The sequence below is a fragment of the Podarcis filfolensis genome (genome assembly GCF_964270895.1).
Source record: "Podarcis filfolensis genome assembly, chromosome: 17".
Classification (NCBI taxonomy): Eukaryota; Metazoa; Chordata; class Lepidosauria; order Squamata; family Lacertidae; genus Podarcis; species Podarcis filfolensis.
Window position 1 is genome coordinate 40561375 of NC_139621.1, and position 20335 is coordinate 40581709.

At 46.2% G+C, this 20335-nt stretch overlaps 1 protein-coding gene and 1 long non-coding RNA gene across 5 annotated transcripts in view; one reads left to right on the top strand and one right to left on the bottom strand.

Annotated features, from left to right (window-relative positions):
* The window catches only part of LOC310753081, a 98611-nt gene that overhangs the window by 41340 nt on the left and 36936 nt on the right, over positions 1 to 20335 (top strand). The window lies entirely within an intron of this gene.
* The window catches only part of CTC1 (CST telomere replication complex component 1), a 42248-nt gene that overhangs the window by 12100 nt on the left and 9813 nt on the right, over positions 1 to 20335 (bottom strand). For 2 of the 4 annotated variants that reach the window (XM_083592854.1, XM_083592855.1), the window contains 14 exons: positions 15183 to 15429; positions 14482 to 14681; positions 13801 to 13945; positions 12294 to 12596; positions 12023 to 12151; positions 9957 to 10180; positions 8943 to 9114; positions 8107 to 8310; positions 6840 to 6963; positions 5157 to 5271; positions 2503 to 2956; positions 1733 to 1822; positions 488 to 613; positions 205 to 269 (listed from right to left, as the gene is read on the bottom strand). In XM_083592854.1, the coding sequence (XP_083448980.1) occupies positions 205 to 269; positions 488 to 613; positions 1733 to 1822; positions 2503 to 2956; positions 5157 to 5271; positions 6840 to 6963; positions 8107 to 8310; positions 8943 to 9114; positions 9957 to 10180; positions 12023 to 12151; positions 12294 to 12596; positions 13801 to 13945; positions 14482 to 14681; positions 15183 to 15429 (2598 nt within the window). Of the gene's footprint in view, positions 1 to 204; positions 270 to 487; positions 614 to 1732; positions 1823 to 2502; positions 2957 to 5156; positions 5272 to 6839; positions 6964 to 8106; positions 8311 to 8942; positions 9115 to 9956; positions 10181 to 12022; positions 12152 to 12293; positions 12597 to 13800; positions 13946 to 14168; positions 14457 to 14481; positions 14682 to 15182; positions 15430 to 17075; positions 17309 to 20335 lie in introns of those variants that run through there. The other 2 variants (XM_083592853.1, XM_083592856.1) reach the window with 2 other exon arrangements.

Here is a 20335-nt window from a genome sequence, read left to right on the forward strand (position 1 = left end):
ATCCACAGCCGTTAAAAGCCAGAATATCATTACAGTTTCTTTTTAGCGGAGAGTCAGAAGCCAATACAAAAATTCCCCGTTGCAGGAACTAGTTGACTGGGCCGTGTTGTTCCCTTCCCTGTGAATCTTTTTTTTTTTTAATGTTTCCCACAGATTCTTTTATCAGCTTCTTAGTAAAGAGGAACAGAGGGAAGGCTAGATTACCTGGAGCTGAGAATCTCCGCAATGGAAAACAGCTTTCGATCCATCTGCGGCACTGTCGAAACCAGCTGAAAAACAACATTCCTTTATAAAAACACAATGCAATGTCAAACACTTAAAACTTCCTGACACACGGCTGCCTTCAGATGTCTTCTAAAAGTTGCGTAGTTCTTTATCTTCTTGACATCCGGTGGGAGGGTGTTCCACAAGCCGATTACCATGAACGCCTTCCGCTTGGTCCCCTGTTACTTCACTCCTCACAGTGAGGCAACACACACAGGCCTACCTGAGAAATACAGCCCACGTGGTGCAGGATGGCACCATCTGGAACAGGGAGAAACAAGGAACGTCTCAGCGGATTCGGGTTTCCTTGTGCTGGCTTGCAGCACAGTTGATCAAAGACACTCAAGTCCTGCAAAAGCAATAGCCCCAAAGATACAGTCAGTCAGTGCTTTTCTTGCTGTGACAGTACTCACTAAAGACTACTGTCACCTCTTTTTCTTGAGGCACATGGCAGCCATTTTATGCTGACAGCCATGGAACTTTTACCTAAAAAAGCACTGGATGTAGTACAGAATAGAAAAATATCGTGCAACAGAATACCATGGATGCTCGGGTTGCGAACGTGATCCGTGCGGGATGCACATTTGCAACCCGCAGCGTTCGCAACCCGAGTCTGTGCACGCACGGGTTGCGATTCGGCACTTCTGCGCATGCGCAAAGTGCAATTTAGCGCTTCTGCACATGCGCGACCGCCGAAACCCGGAAGTAACCCGTTCCGGTACTTTGGGTTTCAGCGGTCCGTAACCTGAAAAAACGCAACCTGGAGCAGCTGTAACCCGAGGTAGGACTGTACAGTGGTACCTTGGGTTACATACATTTCAGGTTGCATACACTTCAGGTTACAGACTCTGCTAACCCAGAAATAGTACCTCAGATTAAGAACTTTGCTTCAGGATGAGAACAGAAATCGGGCTCTGGCGGCACGGCAGCAGCAGGAGGCCCCATTAGCTAAAATGGTGCTTCAGGTTAAGAACAGTTTCAGCTTAAGAACGGACCTCCGGAACGAATTAAGTACTTAACCAGAGGTACCACTGTATTCCAACCCTCTGCAATGCAGGAACATGAACTTGGCATTTATATGCCACCCAATCAGTTATATCCTCTGGGTAGAGGGGAGAGGAGACCCACATCCATCCCCAAGCCTAGAAGTATGTGAAGAATGGACAAGAAAAGGTAATAGATCCTTTGGGGAAAGTAGCAAATCAAGTGAAAGTGTTTCTGTTAAGGCACAGGTATATATTGACTCAGAAAGAAAAGGGTGACAAACAAGAGCAAATCTATGAACTACAGACTGACAATTTAGCAGAGCAAACAAGGAAGAGACGCCAGATGGTCACAGCATAAACAAGCCTCCAGCAAAGAACAAGCATTCTGATCACAGGAAATCAAAGAACCCCAGAAATGACTGGCAGGTCTCTTGTGAGGTTTCCAGGAATGGGTTGCAGCCGGAGCCGTTTTTCATCCTTACCGTGCACTGGGGGATGGTGAGCTGGTACAGGTGATCCGGGTGCAGGAAGGGGAACCACCGGAGCGATTTCCTCAGGAACAGGAGCAACAGCTGAAGTGAGAGAATTTTTTAATAAAGGAAAAAAAGAGAGGCCAGTAAGAGAAGAAAGCCAATTTTAAATGTAAAGGCAAAACACATTAAGAAGCAACAGAATTGGCTTCCCTGCAGGACAGGTGATCATTTGAGAGAACATGAGAATTACTGTATTTTTTGCTCCATAGGGCGCACTGGACCATAGGACGCACCTAGTTTTTAGGGGGGGAAATCAAGAAAATCCCTGAATCCTGGAGAGCGAGAGGGGTCAGTGCGCACCGACACCTCTCGCTCTCCAGGCTTCTGCGAAAGCCGCATGCTCTTTAAAGGGGCCGTGCGGCTTCTCCTGGCTTTTCTGGGAGGTGGGAGAAGGGACTGGTGCAGCCAGTCAGTCCCTTCTCCCTCCCAAGAGCGCACGGAGCTTGTGTGCGGCTCTTGGGAGCTTTTCCCGCCTGCCTCCCCCCTGCATTCGCTCCATAGGACGCACACACATTTTCCCTTGCATTTTAGGAGGGAAAAAGTGTGTCTTATGGAGCGAAAAATACGGTAAAACCAGCTGCAGAACGCTGGAAATGCAATATACATCAGTAGAGGAACAATGCAGGAAGCAGCACTTCTCTCAAAAGTCAACCCAGCTCCCTCCACTCCAACCTCGGAGAGGATTCTGAAAACATCCCTTGCCCCCTCGCCTGTCTTACTTTCTGCTGGGCTTCACTGGTCTCTTGCAGAGCGGAAGTGGTAAACTCTGGCCGGCACCCGGTTTCTCCAAGATTCTTGCACAGTTCAGGGCTGCCCATCCATACCACTGTGGCTTGAAAGCAGAGTTGCGCTGCCCGGCCGCCTTTGCCCCCGTCTCCGGAAGTCGGCAGATAGTTGCGCCAGACGAGTCCCTCTTTCTGCGTCACAAGGAACAGGCGGGACACGCAGGCCGCTTCCGCAGCGCTGCCCTGGGAAGGCTCTGCTGTGCTGGCGCCCGACTCTGCCCTTCCTGCGCCGGATATTCTCCCCTCTTGCGATCTTGGCTCAGCGGCTGAGGAGCCATCGCCTTCTGCGTGAGAAGAGGTCCTTTCATTCGCTCGGCAACCCTCGGAGCCTCTCTTTTCAGGAGTATAAAGGATCTCCACATCCTCAAAACAAAACTGTATGCAAGGCCTTGGAGGAGAGCAGAGAAGAGGGGTGAGTACAGCTCAAGCCCATTATTTACAAAAATAAATACAGTGGGACCTTGGTTCTCAAACTTAATCCGTTCCGGAAGTCTGTTCCAAAACCAAAGCGTTCCAAAACCAAGGTGCGCTTTCCCATAGAAAGTAATGCAAAATTGATTAATCTGTTCCAGACTTTTAAAAACAACCCCTCAAACAGCAATTTAACATGAATTTCACTATCTAACAAGACCGTAGATCCACAAAATGAAAGCCATAAACAATGTACTGCAGTCACACAATCAATCATTCAGTAGCTGAACTGGGTTCCACACAGTCACAAAAACAAAACAAAGCTGCAAAAACAAAAACCCCCAAAATAAATAGCAAAAACAGACAGACCTCATCGTAACACTCAAAATGGAAGTGTGGCACTCAAAAATAAAGTGTAACTCTCATAACGGAGCACGTTCGGCTTCCGAAAAAGGTTTGCAAACCGGAACACTTACTTTTGGGTTTACAGTGTTTGGGTTCCGAGTTGTTTGAGTACCAAGGCGTTTGAGAACCAAGGTACCACTGTAAACATAGCTGTGGAAAAGGATTGCAGAGGCAAGCCTTTCGGGGTGTGTTTGCTAAAACCATCTCTCTGTTGGACAGGACTTTTTTGCTGACTGCTGCCGCCAGTTTTCATATTATTGCTGAATTTTAGTTTACGTATGTTATTAAAAGTGTATGCCCACTTCCCAGTAGGTAATTTTTTCTTTGTTTGCATTTCTTATGCTGTGAAGCTGCTTTAAATGCCCTCTGGGCAGAAGAGCAGCAAACTCCAAGACTGTGCCATCATTTACCAAAAGGACACTACAGTCGTACCTTGGAAGCTGAATGGCTTGGCTCCTGAACAAATCGGCTCCTGAACGATCAAAACCTGGAAGATAGTGCTCCAGTTTCTAAACGGTTTTCGGAAGCCAAACGTCCGGCGCAACTTCTGATTGGCTACAGGACACTCCTGCAGAAAACCAGAAGCCACGCTTTGGTTTTCAAACAGTTCCGGGAATCGAATGGACTCCCAGAATGAATTCTGTTTGAAAGCCAAGGAACCACTGTATCTGTCAGGGGCAGAGGAGGAATGGTAGAGACCAGCTCCCCTCCCTGACCCTTCCAGGGAGGAGGAAGTGGAAGACAGTTTAGATTTACAACAGGGGTTTACGGGAGGTCACAGCTCAGAGGCAGATGAGGGGGAAAGTTGGGAAACAATGGGAAAGGAGGAGGAAGAAGCAGCAGAGGGGCGACAACTGATGGACACCGTGTCTTTAGAAAGCTTTCCAGACCCTCCGTCTCCCAGAACCCGGCAAGCCTTCGAAGTAGGAGAGCAAAGAGCTCAGAGGACCTGTAGCAGCACCCATAGAAGTGATGAATGAGGAACTGGGAGAGACGGGGGGTTGGAGATTCATTCGGGATAATGCCATTATCCAAGAGGCTGGGCTCTATAGCTTCTCTCTGTAATTACTGAATAAAAAGAAGATGGTAAGAAACCTTCCTTGTCTTTATACTTTCTGGGCAACCAGCCAGGAGCCACTGGCAGAATCCTAACACTATCCGTGCATGAGAAAAGGGCGATCCAGAGCCTTGGGGGAAGCAGAAGGTTTACTGAGTTACTCACTCACCCCACAGAGTGTTTGTTGTGGGGGAGGAAGGGAAAGGAGAATGTGAGCCGTTTTGAGACTCCTTAGGGTAATGATAAAGCGGGATATCAAATCCAAACTCTTCTTCTCTTCTTCCTCCTCCACCGCTTGAGGAGAACCTTCTATATTAGAACCTTCCACCCGTGTGCTTTTTTTGTACCACTCTGAGGCCCTGCCATGGTCTCAATCTTTCGGGGGCTCAGAGAAAGGGGGAGACTTGCCTTAATAATAATAATTATTAGCTTTGCCCCCCTTTCCCTTCCCATATATTTGGGGGAGTCTAGACTATTTCCTCCCCTCCCCTATGCATTTGGGCTAATATTTTAATGTTTCAGTATTTTAATGTTGTATTTTAATCTTGTTCTTAAGTTGTATTGATTCAACTTGTTATTATGATTTCTTGTTAGCCGCCCTGAGCCCGGCCTTGGCTGGGGAGAGCGGAATATAAATAAAAACTATTATTTATTTATTTATTTATTTATTTATTATTTATTAATTACGGTCGGAGACCAGCTTGTGGAAACTTGCCTTGTTTTCTTCTCCTTTATGTGCTCGTGTGACCCCAGCTGCTGCCAAGAAGGGAAATCACTTCGAAGGAATTGCTCGATTACAAACTGAAATATTTCTACCTGCAGGAGGCAGCCTGCAATAAACAAACAACAGTAACAGAAATAGACACCACACCAACAGTTAAGCAAAGCTGGCTAAATAAAAAGTCTTAACTGTGAGCTCAACTGTGGAGCTGCTTGCAGAAGGCTTGGTCCTCAAATCTAAAGCAAGCCATTCTACTCTCTGTGCCAAATCTCTTATTCTCAAAACACAAACTCATCCTTATCTGACCCAGTATATTCCAGGGGCAGAGACTGAGAAATCTGGCTTCGCTTTGAGAATCCGCCTTTGAGCGCAAAGTAGTCCGGACACCAGTGCATTTCCATCTGTAGTCACTTGAGACAAAGTTAGCAATCTGTTTATGAAGGTAAAATAGGGATGAGGGGGACTCCAATTATAGTGGTACCTCGGGTTAAGTACTTAATTCGTTCCGGAGGTCCGTCCTTAACCTGAAACTGTTCGTAACCTGAAGCACCACTTTAGCTAATGGGGCCTCCTGCTGCTGCCAAAAATCGCCAGAGCACGATTTCTGTTCTCATCCTGAAGCAAAGTTCTTAACCCGAGGTACTATTTCTGGGTTGGCGGAGTCTGTAACCTGAAGCGTATGTAACCCGAGGTACCACTGTATGGGAAGGGGCAGGCAGGCTGGAGGGCAAGATAAAATAAGATCTTTCTCCAAGCCAGAGCCCTCAGCAGCATCAGAAATTTAGCAAGAATTGGAAAGCCCCTTTTCCCGCTGCCCCACAAACCACAGCAGCAGCCGGTTATACACTGCAGAGTTCTCCTGGCGACTCCCTGACAACTGAAAATATCAACTTGCAATCCAATATTTGGTGAGGGATGATACTCCCAAAACTACCAAGATTGTTTCAGGGTACTTAGCCGAGATCTTTAAAGCTAAATCTAAAGTTACCTGATTTATTCAATGGTGGTTATTTAGTCTTTCATATACTGTATGTGTTTGGATTATCAATCTATTTGGATGACTTTGTATGATTTTATGATTTTACTGTTTTAACTTATGCCAATAAAGGCTAGTTACAAGTTACAGTATGTTTGTCCCTAATGTTGCACAGGCCTTCTCCAGAGCTAGAACCCAAAGCAAAATTAAACCACAGATATCAAGAGCCCTTTTAAAATTAAAGGCAACATTATTTCACCCCTTTCTGAAGTCCGAGGAATTGCAAATATTTGTCTCCGTGCTTCTTAATTAATACAAAGCTGGTTTAAAAAAATGCATTTTCTTGACTTGGTTGGTGAAGATTGCACGGCTAAGAACAGGCTATTTGGTTTCCCTGTCAGGTGTCAGACCTTTTTATCGTGATGTGTAACAATCTATTTTGGCAATTTTGTTCAAATGTAAAAGCTGTCTTAGTATTGTATTTTGGAAATTTGTTTAGAATACTATACTATGTTCTTACTATGGGCTAATCTATCTTCCCAGGGTTTTTGTTTAAAGGTCCAATACAATGGTTTCTTTTGAAGAAAGCTATCCTCTTAAAATCAAAGCTGTGTAATAATTTTCTAAGTCCTAAGAGCCAGCATCATATTGTTGGTTTTTAAGAGCACTCAAATCACAGAATCGATATAGGATGGACACACCTACTAAAGACGTATCAGCAAATGGCCGGCCATCTCTGTGGAATATTATACAAGGGACTGCTTTGCTTCTGTCTTGTAACTTGAGGGAGCCACTGCTGGAAGAGTCCAGCCACCCAAGCAACACCTACACACCCAAAAAAGAGAAAAGAGAAAGGTGAAGAACACAGACAAGTCATAATGATTAAATGATGCGATTCCCACACATTTTCCAGGGATCTCTTTGTAATGAAATAATAAGCATTTGTATAACACGATGGGAGTGTGCAAAGCACTTAAAATCACAGGATTGCAGATTGTAGAGTTGGAAGGGAGCCCTGAGGGTGTCACGCTTCAGCGAATTGGCTTCCTCCCCCATGGCTGTTAGTGGGCAGATCAAATGAAAGGGAATTATTACCAGTTAGTCTCTTTAATAAACACAGCGAAGGACAAAAGAAAGCATCTACCCAGAATGGCGGTGCTCCCAATTGAGGCTTACACCCCTTCCGTCTCTATTGATCTACGTCACTCCTACATCTTGTAATCTGAGCTTGTACCCTCTGCGCTTTCTGTTCTGAGACTTTCTGAGCTCTTCTCAACCTTGGGGAGGGTGCTGGAGGAATGCTGTCCAACGACTGTAAATCTGTAAACCCCTCTTTTAATAATAATAATAATAATAATAATAATAATAATAATAATAATAATAATTTATCATTTATACCCCGCCCATCTGGCTGGGCTTCCCCAGCCACTCTGGGCGGCTTCCAACAAAATATTAAAATACCGTAATACATCAAACATTAAAAGCTTCCCTAAACAGGGCTGCCTTCAGATGTCCTCTAAAAGTGTGGTAGTTGTTCTCTTTGACATCTGGTGGGAGGGCGTTCCACAGGGAGGGCACCACTACCGAGAAGACCCTCTGCCTGGTTCCCTGTAACGTGGCTTCTCGCAGTGATGGAACCACCAGAAGGCCCTCGGCGCTGGACCTCAGTGTCTGGGTAGAACGATGGGGGTGGAGACGCTCCATCCAGTGTTTCTTCTCCTAGCTGCTCCCCATCCAGTATTTCCCAGCTTCTGCCTTCTGAACTATGCCCCTCTGCAAACCACCATTCCAAATCTATATTGTCCTCCTGCTCCTGGGAAGATTCAGGAGCAGAGGGAGGGGATGGCTTCCACCATTCCTCCTCAGTGCAGCCTTCCTCAGCACGGTCCCTGACAGAGGGTCAACCAGTTCAACCCCCAGCAAGTGCAGGAACATTGCTGCTTTTAGGAAGTTGAATCTAGCACTTACCATCCGAGGCTGAAAGCTCTCAGCAGATAAACTGGAGTAGGACCAGGCCAATCGGCGATTCAGCTCCGCGGCGATTACGTTGCAGAGCTCAGGGGCTGAGTTCAGCTGTTGCAGGGGACTGAGGCTTTCCCAGCCCTTCTTCTCAGCCATGGCAGACAGCAGAGAGAAAGGCGGAATCTGACATGGCGGCTCCAAAATCTGATACTAGGAAAGGATTGAGAGCGTCAAATTATCCTCTATCTCCAGGAAGAGACGGAAGCACTCGGGGCTACAATCAGGAGTAAGAAAAGGTAAAGGACCCCTGGACGGTTAAGTCTAGTCAAAGGTGACTATGGGGTTGTGGCGCTCATCTCGCTTTCAGGCTAAGAGAGCCGGCATTTGTCCACAGACAGCTTTCCGGGTCATGTGGCCAGCAGGACTAAACCGCTTCTGGTGCAACGGGACACCGTGACGGAAACCAGAGCGCACAGAAACACTGTTTACCTTCCCGCCAGAGCGGTACCTATTTATCTACTTGCACTGGTGTGCTTTCAAACTGCTAGGTTGGCAGGAGCTGGGACAGAGCAACGGAAGCTTGCTCCGTTGCGGGGATTCAAACCGCCGACCTTCCGATCGGTTTAGACATCCTCTCAACATTACTAGCAAGTCCTCCATTCATGGAGCTAAAGGTAAAGGACCCATGGACAGTTAAGTCCAGAGGAATTTGACTATGGGGTGTGATGCTCGCTCTGTCACGGGGATTCGAACCACCGACCTTCCGACTGGCAAGCCCAAGAGGCCCAGTGGTTTAGATCACAGCACCACCCATGTCCCTGCACAGTCAGGAGTAGAATTACCTGCTGCAGGGGGCAGTGGTGCTCTTCCGCCAGAATCTCTTGATGGATGTTTCTCTCTTCTTTTCCGAGGGGCACCAGAACATTCAGAATAGGAACAATAAACTTCTCTGCTGCCCCCTGGGCTTGGTGGCTAAGGCAATGCAAGGACTGCTGGTGCGGAAGGATACAAAACCTAGGAGGAATTATGGATGCATCAGCGCCTGTCAGGTTCAAGCAACCCTCAAATAAAAACTCCAGGAAGGGGGAAATGCAAACAACAGGTGGAGATAGTAGGAAGGAAGCACAGAACAAGCCGAGACAACAGTAAGGGGAAAGGATATGGGATGTGAATGTACACATCCAAGAAAAGGTCAGTCCCACACAATGGGACATTTTATACCTTCTGTGATCGAAGTCCTTTGTTACCCTCCCACTTTGGTCTCAAGTTCTTCATTACTATGTTATTAACTGCCATCTTCTACAGTATGTAAAATTACCAGGGGTTGGGTCAGAGTTTTAATCTGTTATAAGCTTTTAAGACAGTGAGAGGCAAATACAACTTATTTTTAAACTGATCTAATTTGGTCCAGAATAATACATGGAATTGAAAAGGAACAGGGCAGCTCTGAAATGTATCAGGCTGCTTCCCAAAGCTGCAGATGCAAATCAAATCTTGTGGACTGTGCACACCTCTCTCTCTCTCTTTCTCTCTCACACACACAAAATATTTTACAGGAAGAAAATGAAGGAGTCTTTTCATCACCCAAATGCCTACATCTAAATTTTTTACAGCACAAATACTGGCATCAATGGGATTTTGTTCTGCTTATTGTGCTAATGCATAAAAGGCATAAAAGGCCAAGAATTATTTGCTGTTTAATGCCTACCATTCTGGAAATTTTCTCCACACTTGACACACCGTGAATGTATATAAACAGTTGCTTTGCCCCTGTTTCCCAGTGATGTAGTTCAAAAAAGGTTCTTGCTGTGATCGCTGCGTCTTGCCTCGTGGGGACCCACCTACACTTCACTCACCTCTGCTCAAAGGTCTCTAGCAAGCTGACCAGCCAGATGTAGAGCGGCAGGCTCAAATTGAAACGCAAAAGCAGCTGAATATAAAAATTCCCAAATAAGGCTACAGGCTGGTATAACGTGCTGCACGGCGAAAAGCTCTTCAGCACAACCACACTGCGCAGGCAAGCTCCAAGGACGGAAGGCGAGGCAGCCAGGGGCTTCTGCACAAGGTGGACGTCTTGGAGCTGTAAGACAAGTGGACAGATCAGCATCAAGGAAACAGTGAGTTCTGAAAGCTACAGTGGTACCTCGGGTTAAGTACTTAATTCGTTCTGGAGGTCCGTTCTTAACCTGAGGTACCACTTTAGCTAATGGGGCCTCCCACTGCACGATTTCTGTTCTCATCCTGAAGCAAAGTTCTTAACCTGAAGCACTATTTCTGGGTTAGCGGAGTCTGTAACCTGAAGCGTCTGTAACCCGAGGTACCACTGTACTGCAGTTTCCATAAAAAAGACCAAATGATTTCACCCAATATCCCACCAGTCAAACATTACAGTGGTACCTCGGGTTACATATGCTTCAGGTTACATACACTTCAGGTTACAGACTCTGCTAACCCAGAAATAGTACCTCGGGTTAAGAACTTTGCTTCAGGATGAGAACAGAAATCGGGCTCCGGCGACTCTTGGTTCTTGCTCTTGGCTGTGCTGCATTTGAGGGATGGGCAACGGCCAGGCCAGACTCCATCATTAGAGCTGGGCGATATATTTATAAATTGTCTGAAACTTGTATGGCTTTCAGCCCATGATACCGGTTTCAGACAATTTGAGAAGGCTCAAATTGCCTGCAGAGAGCAACAGCGCAGACAGGCAGGCGGAGCCTAAGAATGTTCCTGTCAGCGCCTTTGAGGAAGCTCCCTGCCCCTTTGTTTTTGGGTTTTTTATAAATAATTTTTATTTAACATAATTGTTACAAAATATAAGCAAAACAAATACAAATGCAAATACACACATATACACTTCAAATAGGCACATACAGTGGTACCTCGGGTTACATATGCTTCAGGTTACATATGCTTCAGGTTACAGACTCCGTTAACCCAGAAATAGTACCTCAGGTTAAGAACTTTGCTTCAGGATGAGAACAATTTATTCTACTAATATCTCAATATGAAAATAATAATAAAATTTCATTGACTTCCATCGCTTACACTGCACTTCCTATATACATTTTAAGCAAGATTGCTTAAAATCTTGCTCCCTGCCCCTTTGGCTCGTGTGAGCCCCAGCAGCATAGGGGCTTGCTTCCCACCCTCAGCTGAGTTCAACAAAGCCCTGGTCCCTTCCCAGCTCATGTGAGCTAGAGCAGCATGGGGGCTGGCGCAGCAGGGTTGAGCGATGTGTCTCAGCTGCTTTTTCCTTCTCTAAGGTTGGGAGGAAGAAGCAGCTGAGATACATGCCAGAGTCAGACATTGCGATATATCAGCATATCGTAGTATTTAGCTGCAATATATTTATGATGTTGAAAACCAGATATCACCCAACCCTTGTTGTTTAGTCATTTAGTCGTGTCTGACTCTTCGTGACCCCCTGGACCAGAGCACGCCAGGTACTCCTGTCTTCCACTGCCTCCCGCAGTTTGGTCAAACTCATGCTGGTGGCTTCGAGAACACCGTCCAACCATCTCGTCCTCTGTCGTCCCCTTCTCCTTGTGCCCTCCATCTTTCCCAACATCAGGGTCTTTTCCAGGAAGTCTTCTCTTCTCATGAGGTGGCCAAAGTCTTGGAGCCCCAACTTCAGGATCTGTCCTTCCAGTGAGCACTCAGGGCTGATTTCCTTCAGAATGAATAGGTATGATCTTTTTGCAGTCCATGGGACTCTCAAGAGTCTCCTCCAGCACCTGAATTCAAAAGCATCAATTCTTCGGCGATCAGCCTTCTTAATGGTCCAGCTCTCACTTCCATACATCACTACTGAGAAAACCATAGCTTTAACCATACGGACCTTTGTTGTCAAGGTGATGTCTCTAGGTGATGTCACCCAACCCTACTTCTTCTTAAAGCGCCAACTCTAGGACCTTAGTCTCACCTCTACACCTGCTCCTGGTCGGAGCCCACGGCCATAAGTCAACATCTGCTGATAAGCAAGGCACAGAGTGAACTTGTTGTCCAGTTCATAGAGCCCAGCTTGGGCATTTAGCACCTGGGTGATAGTGCCCTGGAAAAGGAACAGAGAAAGGAAACATTACTAACGATGTGCCCTGTTCTGGAGAAATCCAAAGACACCTTCTTGAATCCCAAGGTAGAGGAACCAATTTCAGGGTGAGGTTCTCTCTGTGCAGGAGATACTGCTTGCTTACTGCATAGGAGATCATCTGGGACTTCCGAGCTGGAGCCACCGTCTTCGCTTCCTCCTCCAACTCCAACGAGCTGCTAAGCTGCTCACAGGCCTTGGTGGAAACAGACACAGTTGGACTTCCTTCTGAAGTACTGTCCAAAGATTGCTCCTTCACTCGTTCCGTACAGTAAGGTAGAAGGTGTGAGGAGGAGCTGGTGATGAATACCTTCAGTCCAGAAGCTTTAAGGCAAGCCGTTTTAAGAGCAGTGAGGACATACCGATGCCCAAGCTGTAGCACGTGATGCCAAACCAACTGGGAAGATCTCTAGGACAGAAAAACCAGAAGGTGAGTCATAATTCAGCACACTCTCAAGAAATATATTCTTCCAACAAGAGCCTTATCCACCAGCCTCAAAACTAGCTGCGATGCATCTCAGCTGGTATTTATGGGTCACGGCAGTTACACAGCACCTCTAAGATGACTGCACCAGTGTTAGAAACTGAGATATGAAAGCTAGGAGCTAAATGGCACCTTAGTCCTGAGTTATGGGCACAATGACGGAATGTCTAGGTGTGCTTTTTTATAACAAGAATACAAAGCTGAAAATGAATGAGCTGCAGCTAAAATATTATGTTCATTTTTCACATGGTCTAGTCCTTCTCCTGCCCACCCCCCTAATATTCTTAAGAGGGTCTCTTCTCCAGTCTTCAGAGCGTAGCTGGAAGTGGAGAGGCAGGAAAAGGTCCTCCTTTCCTTCCACTCTACAGCTTTAATCTGAAATCTTAGGCGCAGTACAGTGGTACCTCGGGTTAAGTACTTAATTTGTTCCAGAGGTCTGTACTTAACCTGAAACTGTTCTTAACCTGAAGCACCACTTTAGCTAATGGGGCCTCCCGCTGCCACCACATCGCCGGAGCACGATTTCTGTTCTCAACCTGAAGCAAAGTTCTTAACCTGAAGCACTATTTCTGGGTTAGCAGTGTCTGTAACCTGAAGTCTATGTAACCCGAGGTACCACTGTACCCAGAGCTCAGAAACTGCTCGCACTAATGAATTTCATTGTCGCAAAATGCACCTAGAACAATGGGAGATTTGAACCCTGGACTGTGCTACCTATTGCAGTTGTACCTTGGAAGTCAAATGGAATCCATTCCAGAAGTCCGTTTGACTTCCAAAATGTTCGGAAACCAAAGCGTGGCTTCTGATTGGCTGCAGGAAGCTCCTGCAGCCAATCGAAGCTGTGGAAGTCCCGTTGGACCCTCGGCTTACAAAAATAGTTCGCAAACTAGAACAGTCACTTCCGGGTTTGTGATGTTTGGGAGCCAAAACGTTTGAGAACTAAACTGTTCGAAAACCAGAGTACGACTGTAACTTTACATCATGAATGTGACCTACATAATGAATATATCGCAATATGAACTCTTAGTGTAGAGGCAATATTTTGAAACGTGGAAAAGAAATAGAGCTCTGACTCAGCTTGGCTGAGCTACAGTACAGGTGTAACAGTGAATTTTCTGGGACAGCTTACCTGCACAAATACTGGGATACAGGTAGCTGAACTAAAGCACTTCAGGAAGATGAAAAAGAAGGTATTTTGGTGGATGTAGAGAATAGTGCTCAGCCTACACAGTTCGCCTGCCACATTCAGCTTTGTCATCTCCTTATATTGTGGCCTAAAAAAAAAAGGAGATCATACCAAGGTGAGTCTACCTATATAAACAGAAAATTGCAACAGCAGCAACAAATCTGGCTAGACCATCCTCCTCTAGGTTACATTCTGCCAAAGGCAGGAAAATAATTTACGTTACAAGCTTGAATGACTTGTCTTTACTTAAGCCAAATCATTCACCACTCCAACAGAAGCTTGTGGAACATCGTATTTCTGTGCAGTCATACCTCGGAAGTCAAATGGAACCCATTCCGGAAGTCTGTTCGACTTCCAAAACATTCGGAAACCAAAGCGCGGCTTCTGATCAGCTGCAGGAAACTCCGACGGACATTCAGCTTTCAAAAATAGGTCGCAAACCGGAACAGTCACTTCCAGGTTTGCGGCATTCGGGAGCCAAAGCGTCCAAGTACCAAGGCGTTTGGGATCCAAGTTACGACTGTATTCATTTTCTCAGACAGCTTGCTCCCTTGGTGGAAGACAACAACCGGTCTAACAATCATGGCTGCTGGAAGTATCTGGCAGGCAAGACTGAACCTTTACCTGGCACTGAGCAGCTGTGCAGCTTGTCTCGGGTAGAAAACAGGGAGGATATCAAGAGTTTTCTCTGGACCAGGCATCACTTGGACTGGGTCTTGCATGATCTCCAAATACCCAGCTGTGCTCTTGCCTGCTTTGGGGATGTATATCCAGCTGGGAAACAGCAACAGACACCCTAGCCACTCAAGCTTAAAACGCAGGAGCTGAACCAAAGAGAGACAGAGACTCTATTAGGAACACATTTTCTATGAAATTGGTACTTTGAATAGGTAAAGGTAAAGGACCCCTGGATGGTTAAGTCCAGTCAAAGGCGACTATGGGGTTGCGGCGCTCATTTCACTTTCAGGCTGAGGGAGCCGGCGTTTGTCCACAGACAGCTTTCTGCATCATGTGGCCGGCATGACTAAACCGCTTCTGGCGCAATGGGACACCGCGACAAAAGCCAAAGCGCACGGAAACGGCGTTTACCTTTCCGCCGCAGCAGTACCTATTTATCTACTTGCACTGGTGTGCTTTCAAACTGCTAGGTTGGCAGGAGTTGGGACAGTGCAACGGGAGCTCACCCCGTCGTGGGGATTTGAACCGCCGACCTTCAGATCGGCAAGCCCAAAAGGCTCAGTGGCTTAGACCCCAGCGCCACCCGCATCTCTGTTTGTTAGAAACAGTGTTAGAAAGCAAAAGAGAAGGCAGTCCTCAAGCCGTACCGTGCAGGGCAACTCGCCAGTGTTGTCTCGCACATACAAACTACCATCCACCAACTTCTCTTTCTCCCCAAGTCTTTCATCCGTCAAGTAGCCCACGAGTATCAAGTGTGTCCGTTGCAACCTTCTCTGGTTAGACAAGACGCCTTCACCTTGGCGAACCCATTCCCTGAATTCATCGGAGCTCCAGGTTAGATGACTGCAGCAAGGCATCCGCTGTTGAGACTGGAGGTCAGAGACAGAAATAAGGCTGGAAGGGAAATAATGATTGATTTAGGAAACAAATTTTTGATTTTCCACATAGAATTCTGCAAAATGTCTAGACGTAAGAATCATCCATTAAAAAATACATACATAAAAAATTAGTTGTCTCAGCTTGGGGGTGGGGGTGGGGAATCACCCAAAAGAATAGGTCTCAATACTTTTTAAGCTGCCTCATTGTGCTCATTCCATTTTTATTTCACCTTTAATATGTATACCGCCTTTCTATATTACTGTACACAAGGCAGTTTACAACAACAAAGTCCACACACCTTAGAATAATCTGATGAAATACAAGATCATAATAAAAACATAACTTTAAAATAAAGTAACATTCAATAATGTATTAGAATTTAATAATACACAATAAAATTAACTCTTGAAATACCAACATGTAATACTTAAACAGAGACTTATTAACAATTACAATAATTACTAAAATACCCTTCAGAAAACTGATTTCAAAATTTCACAAGAGGACACAAAGCTAGTTAACAATATGTGAAATACACCTTTTACCATCTTACATTTGTGCACCTGGCTCTTCCTGCCCAAGTGCACAACCTGACATTTGTGATCTTTTTGAGATTCCTGCATCGCAGGGGGTTCAGCTACATGACCCGGCGTCCCTTTGTTGTAAACAAAAATTGCCCTTTTCCCTTATGGGGTATCCAAGAGCCCATATAGCCCATATAGAGTTCCTCCTCTTTCCTGCGGGTGAGGGGAGCACCCTGTTGCAACAGATCAATAAAGATCAAGCTTACTAGCTGCTTTGCTTCTCAATATTCTCTGGTTGGCCTCTGTTATTCTCTCCTACCAATAGGGAACCTATGTTGTTGTTTAGTCGTGTCCAACTCTTCGTGACCCCCTGGACCAGAGCATGCCAGGCACTCCTGTCTTCCACTGCCTCCCGCAGTTTGGTCAAACTCATGCTGGTAGCTTCGAGAACACTGTCCCACCATCTCGTCCTCTGTCGTCCCCTTCTCCTTGTGCCCTCCATCTTTCCCAACATCAGGGTCTTTTCCAGGGAGTCTTCTCTTCTCATGAGGTGGCCAGAGTCTTGGAGCCTCAGCTTCAGGATCTGTCCTTCCAGTGAGCACTCAGGGCTGATTTCCTTCAGAATGGAGAGGTTGGATCTTCTTGCAGTCCATGGGACTCTCAAGAGTCTCCTCCAGCACCAGAATTCATCCATTCTTTGGCGATCAGCCTTCTTTATGGTCCAGCTCTCACTTCCATACTTCACTACTGGGAAAACCATAGCTTTAACTATACAGACCTTTGTTGGCAAGGTGATGTCTCTGCTTTTTAGGATGCTGTCTAGGTTTGTCATTTACAGATAGGTAGCCGTGTTGGTCTGCCATAGTCAAAACAAAATTTTTTTTCCCCCTTCCAGTAGCACCTTATCTGAATTAGTGTGCATGCACACGAAAGCTCATACCAAGAACTAACTTAGTTGGTCTTTAAGGTGCTACTGGAAGGGAATTTTTTTTTTTTTGTTTAGGTTTGTCATTGCTTTTCTCCCAAGAAAACCATATATATCTAAAACACACACACATATATATATGTATATATATTAATTACATATATCTAAGACCTCCAAATTCCTACCCCACCTTCCACCTCTGGCTCCCTCACCTGTATCCCTGCAACTGAAACAGGTCCCCTCGGCTCCCGCGCTGGCAGGCGCGCATCAGGCAGCGCAGCGCGGCGCCCGCCGCTTCCTCGTCGCCCCCGCTGATTCCCCGCAGCGCCTGCAGCCACTGCCGCTCCAGGGCCGGGAAGGAGGCTCCGGGCAGCCCCCGGCCCGCTTCCCCGCCCGCCCAGCCCGGCCGGTCCATGGCTCCAAGGCGCGCCAAACGTCTCTCCGGAAGAGGAGGAGAGAGCCGGGCGCGCCGACAGAATGGGAGGCGGCAGCTTCTCGCGCGTCCCCGGAGCTCAGAGGCGGAAGCGCCGCTGCCTGGTTCTTCCCCCGAGGAGGGAGCTGCGCTTGGAAAGCAAGGCTGAAATTCAAATAGTGCAACGCGGTTGGGATCCACTTCCCCCACCAAAGAGAGACAAAACAAAAAAAAAAAATTTCTTTCCAGTAGCACCTTAAAGACCAACTAAGTTAGTTCTTGGTATGAGCTTTCGTGTGCATGCACACTTCTTCAGATACACTGAAACAGAAGTTGCCAGATCCTTCTATATAGTGAGAAGGTGGGGAGGGGTATTACTCAGAAGGGTGGTGGGAATGGGTGATTGGCAGATAGCTGTTTTACTACAAAGATCTCAAAGTAGCTGTTTTACTACAAAGGAATTTCAGAAATAGACTGGAAAGAGAAGCTGCTGAATTGCAACTCATTACCAAACTTAAAACCATGGAGAGACCTGGTCTGAACAAAGACATTGGATTCTTATCTCATTATACATGACAAAGCCATTTTTCACCTTCTCACCCCTTGCTTTTTCCTGTAAGACCTATTGCAGTTGTTAAGAGTCGTCAACAGGCTCATCACAGCTATCTGCCAATCACCCATTCCCACCACCCTTCTGAGTAATACCCCTCCCCACCTTCTCACTATATAGAAGGATCTGGCAACTTCTGTTTCAGTGTATCTGAAGAAGTGTGCATGCACACGAAAGCTCATACCAAGAACTAACTTAGTTGGTCTTTAAGGTGCTACTGGAAAGAATTTTTTTTTTTTTTTTTGACTATGGCAGACCAACACGGCTACCTATCTGCAAAGAGAGACAAGCAGAGAAGAGGCGAGGCGTTTCCTTCCGTGAGAAAGCGGAGACTAGTTTTTCAAGCTTCCCCGTGCTAGCATGTTGTTGTCGTTTAGTGGTGTCCAACTCTTCGTGACCCCCCGGACCAGAGCACGCCAGGCACTCCTGTACTTTGGGGTCCCAGGACGTTGTTGTTGGACTACAACTCCCATCATCCCTAGCAGGAAGGGCCGGCTGTCAGGGATGATGGGGGTTGTAGTCCAACAGCGACTTGGGCACTAAGGTCGAGATCGGCTGCTCTACACTTCAGAAGAATCTTTCTTTGCATCAGCCACTAGCCATAGCAATAAAACCAAATCAGATGCACTGAAGACAGAGGTAAAAACTTAACTCTAGAAAATGCATTTTGAGGGTTTACATCAATAATCAAATAATTGCCCTCCCAAAAAACTCTTGCAGTTTTTGCTATCACCAGATCATCTTGATCTGCTAAAAAAAAAGGACACAGCAGCAATGGTTGAGCGACCCGGCATGGACAAAAATGTGTTGTTGTTGTTGAGTCGTTTAGTCGTGTCCGCCTCTTCGTGACCCCCTGGACCAGAGCACGCCAGGCCCTCCTGTCTTCCACTGCCTCCCTCAGGCTGGTAGCTTCGAGAACACTGTTCAAATATACCATATAGCAATATATTCAACACAAAAAAACAGCTACAATTTGTGGTTGACAAAGGACAGCTGGACATACAAAGGGCACCATTACCTTCAGTAGCTTAGAGCCTCATCAGACCTAAATCCGGCCCTGGTTGCAGGTTCCATCCCCATATGGGACAGCTGCATATTCCTTCATTTCACGGGGTTGGACTAGATGATACTCGGGTCCCTTCCAACTCTGTTATTGTTGTTGTTTAGTCCTTTAGTCGTGTCCGACTCTTCGTGATCCCCTGGACCAGAGCATGCCAGGCCCTCCTGTCTTCCACTGCCTCCCGCAGTTTGGTCAGGCTCATGTTTGTAGCTTCGAGAACACTGTCCCACTATCTCTGTCATCCCCTTCTCCTTGCGCCCTCCATCTTTCCCAACATCAGGGTCTTTTCCAGGTCCAGCTCTCACTTCCATACATCACTACTGGGAAAACCATAGCTTTTACTATACGGACCTTTGTTGGCAAGGTGATGTCTCTGCTTTTTAAGATGCTGTCTAGGTTTGTCATTGCTTTTCTCCCAAGAAGCAGGCGTCTTTTAATTTCGTGGCTGCTGTCACCATCTGCAGTGATCATGGAGCCCAAGAAAGTAAAATCTCTCACTGCCTCCATTTCTTCCCCTTCTATTTGCCAGGAGGTGATGGGCCCAGTGGCCGGGATCTTCGTTTTTTTTATGTTGATCATAGTCTATGCTTTTATTGTTGTTGTTACTGCTGCTATAATTACTTTCCCTCTTTTTCTTTTAAAATAATTTTTATTGGTTTTACAAAATAAATCTCACATTTACCACATTTGAATTTTAAAATCAAATGAGATTCTTCCGAATCTTATGATTTCCCTCCTACCCTCTGTGGGTCCTTTGTATATCTAAATCAAATGCATATTATCGTTCCTCCACATTATGGTCCTCCAAAGTATCCAAAGCCTTTGTGACATTGCAGGAGTTACTAAAAGCCTGCCAAAGAGCTCACGTGATCACAGTGATCTTTTAAGTACAGTCTGTATTTTGTCTCATTCCCTATTGAAGTTCTGATCTTCCTGATTTCTGATTTTCCCTGTCAGTCTTGCCATCTCTGCATACTCTAATAGTTTCATCTGCCAATTCGCTTTTGTCAGTATCTCTTCTTTCCCCTGTATATGAGGCTTTGCCCTCGGGTGGGAAAAATATTGCGCCTGGGAAAGGGAAGTGGGAGTCAAAAGACACTCAAGGAATAGTTTCGGAGAAAAGGCTTTTATTTCTACCATCCATGAACTGGTAGAAGGAGCAAGTGTGATAAGTCACAAAAAGCATGCACGAGTTTCACAATCATGTGCACAAGCACATGTACCCCTTTCCAGTTCCCTCCTCCTTTCTCCTCCCTCAGGAGTCCTCTGAGCATGTACAGAAAGCTGTCTTGGGACTCTTGGGACTCTTGGCACCCTTCCCAGGAAAGGGCTTTCAGAGTGTTCAGATATGTTTCAATCTCTTGTTCTGGCATGGTTCCCGGACAGAAAG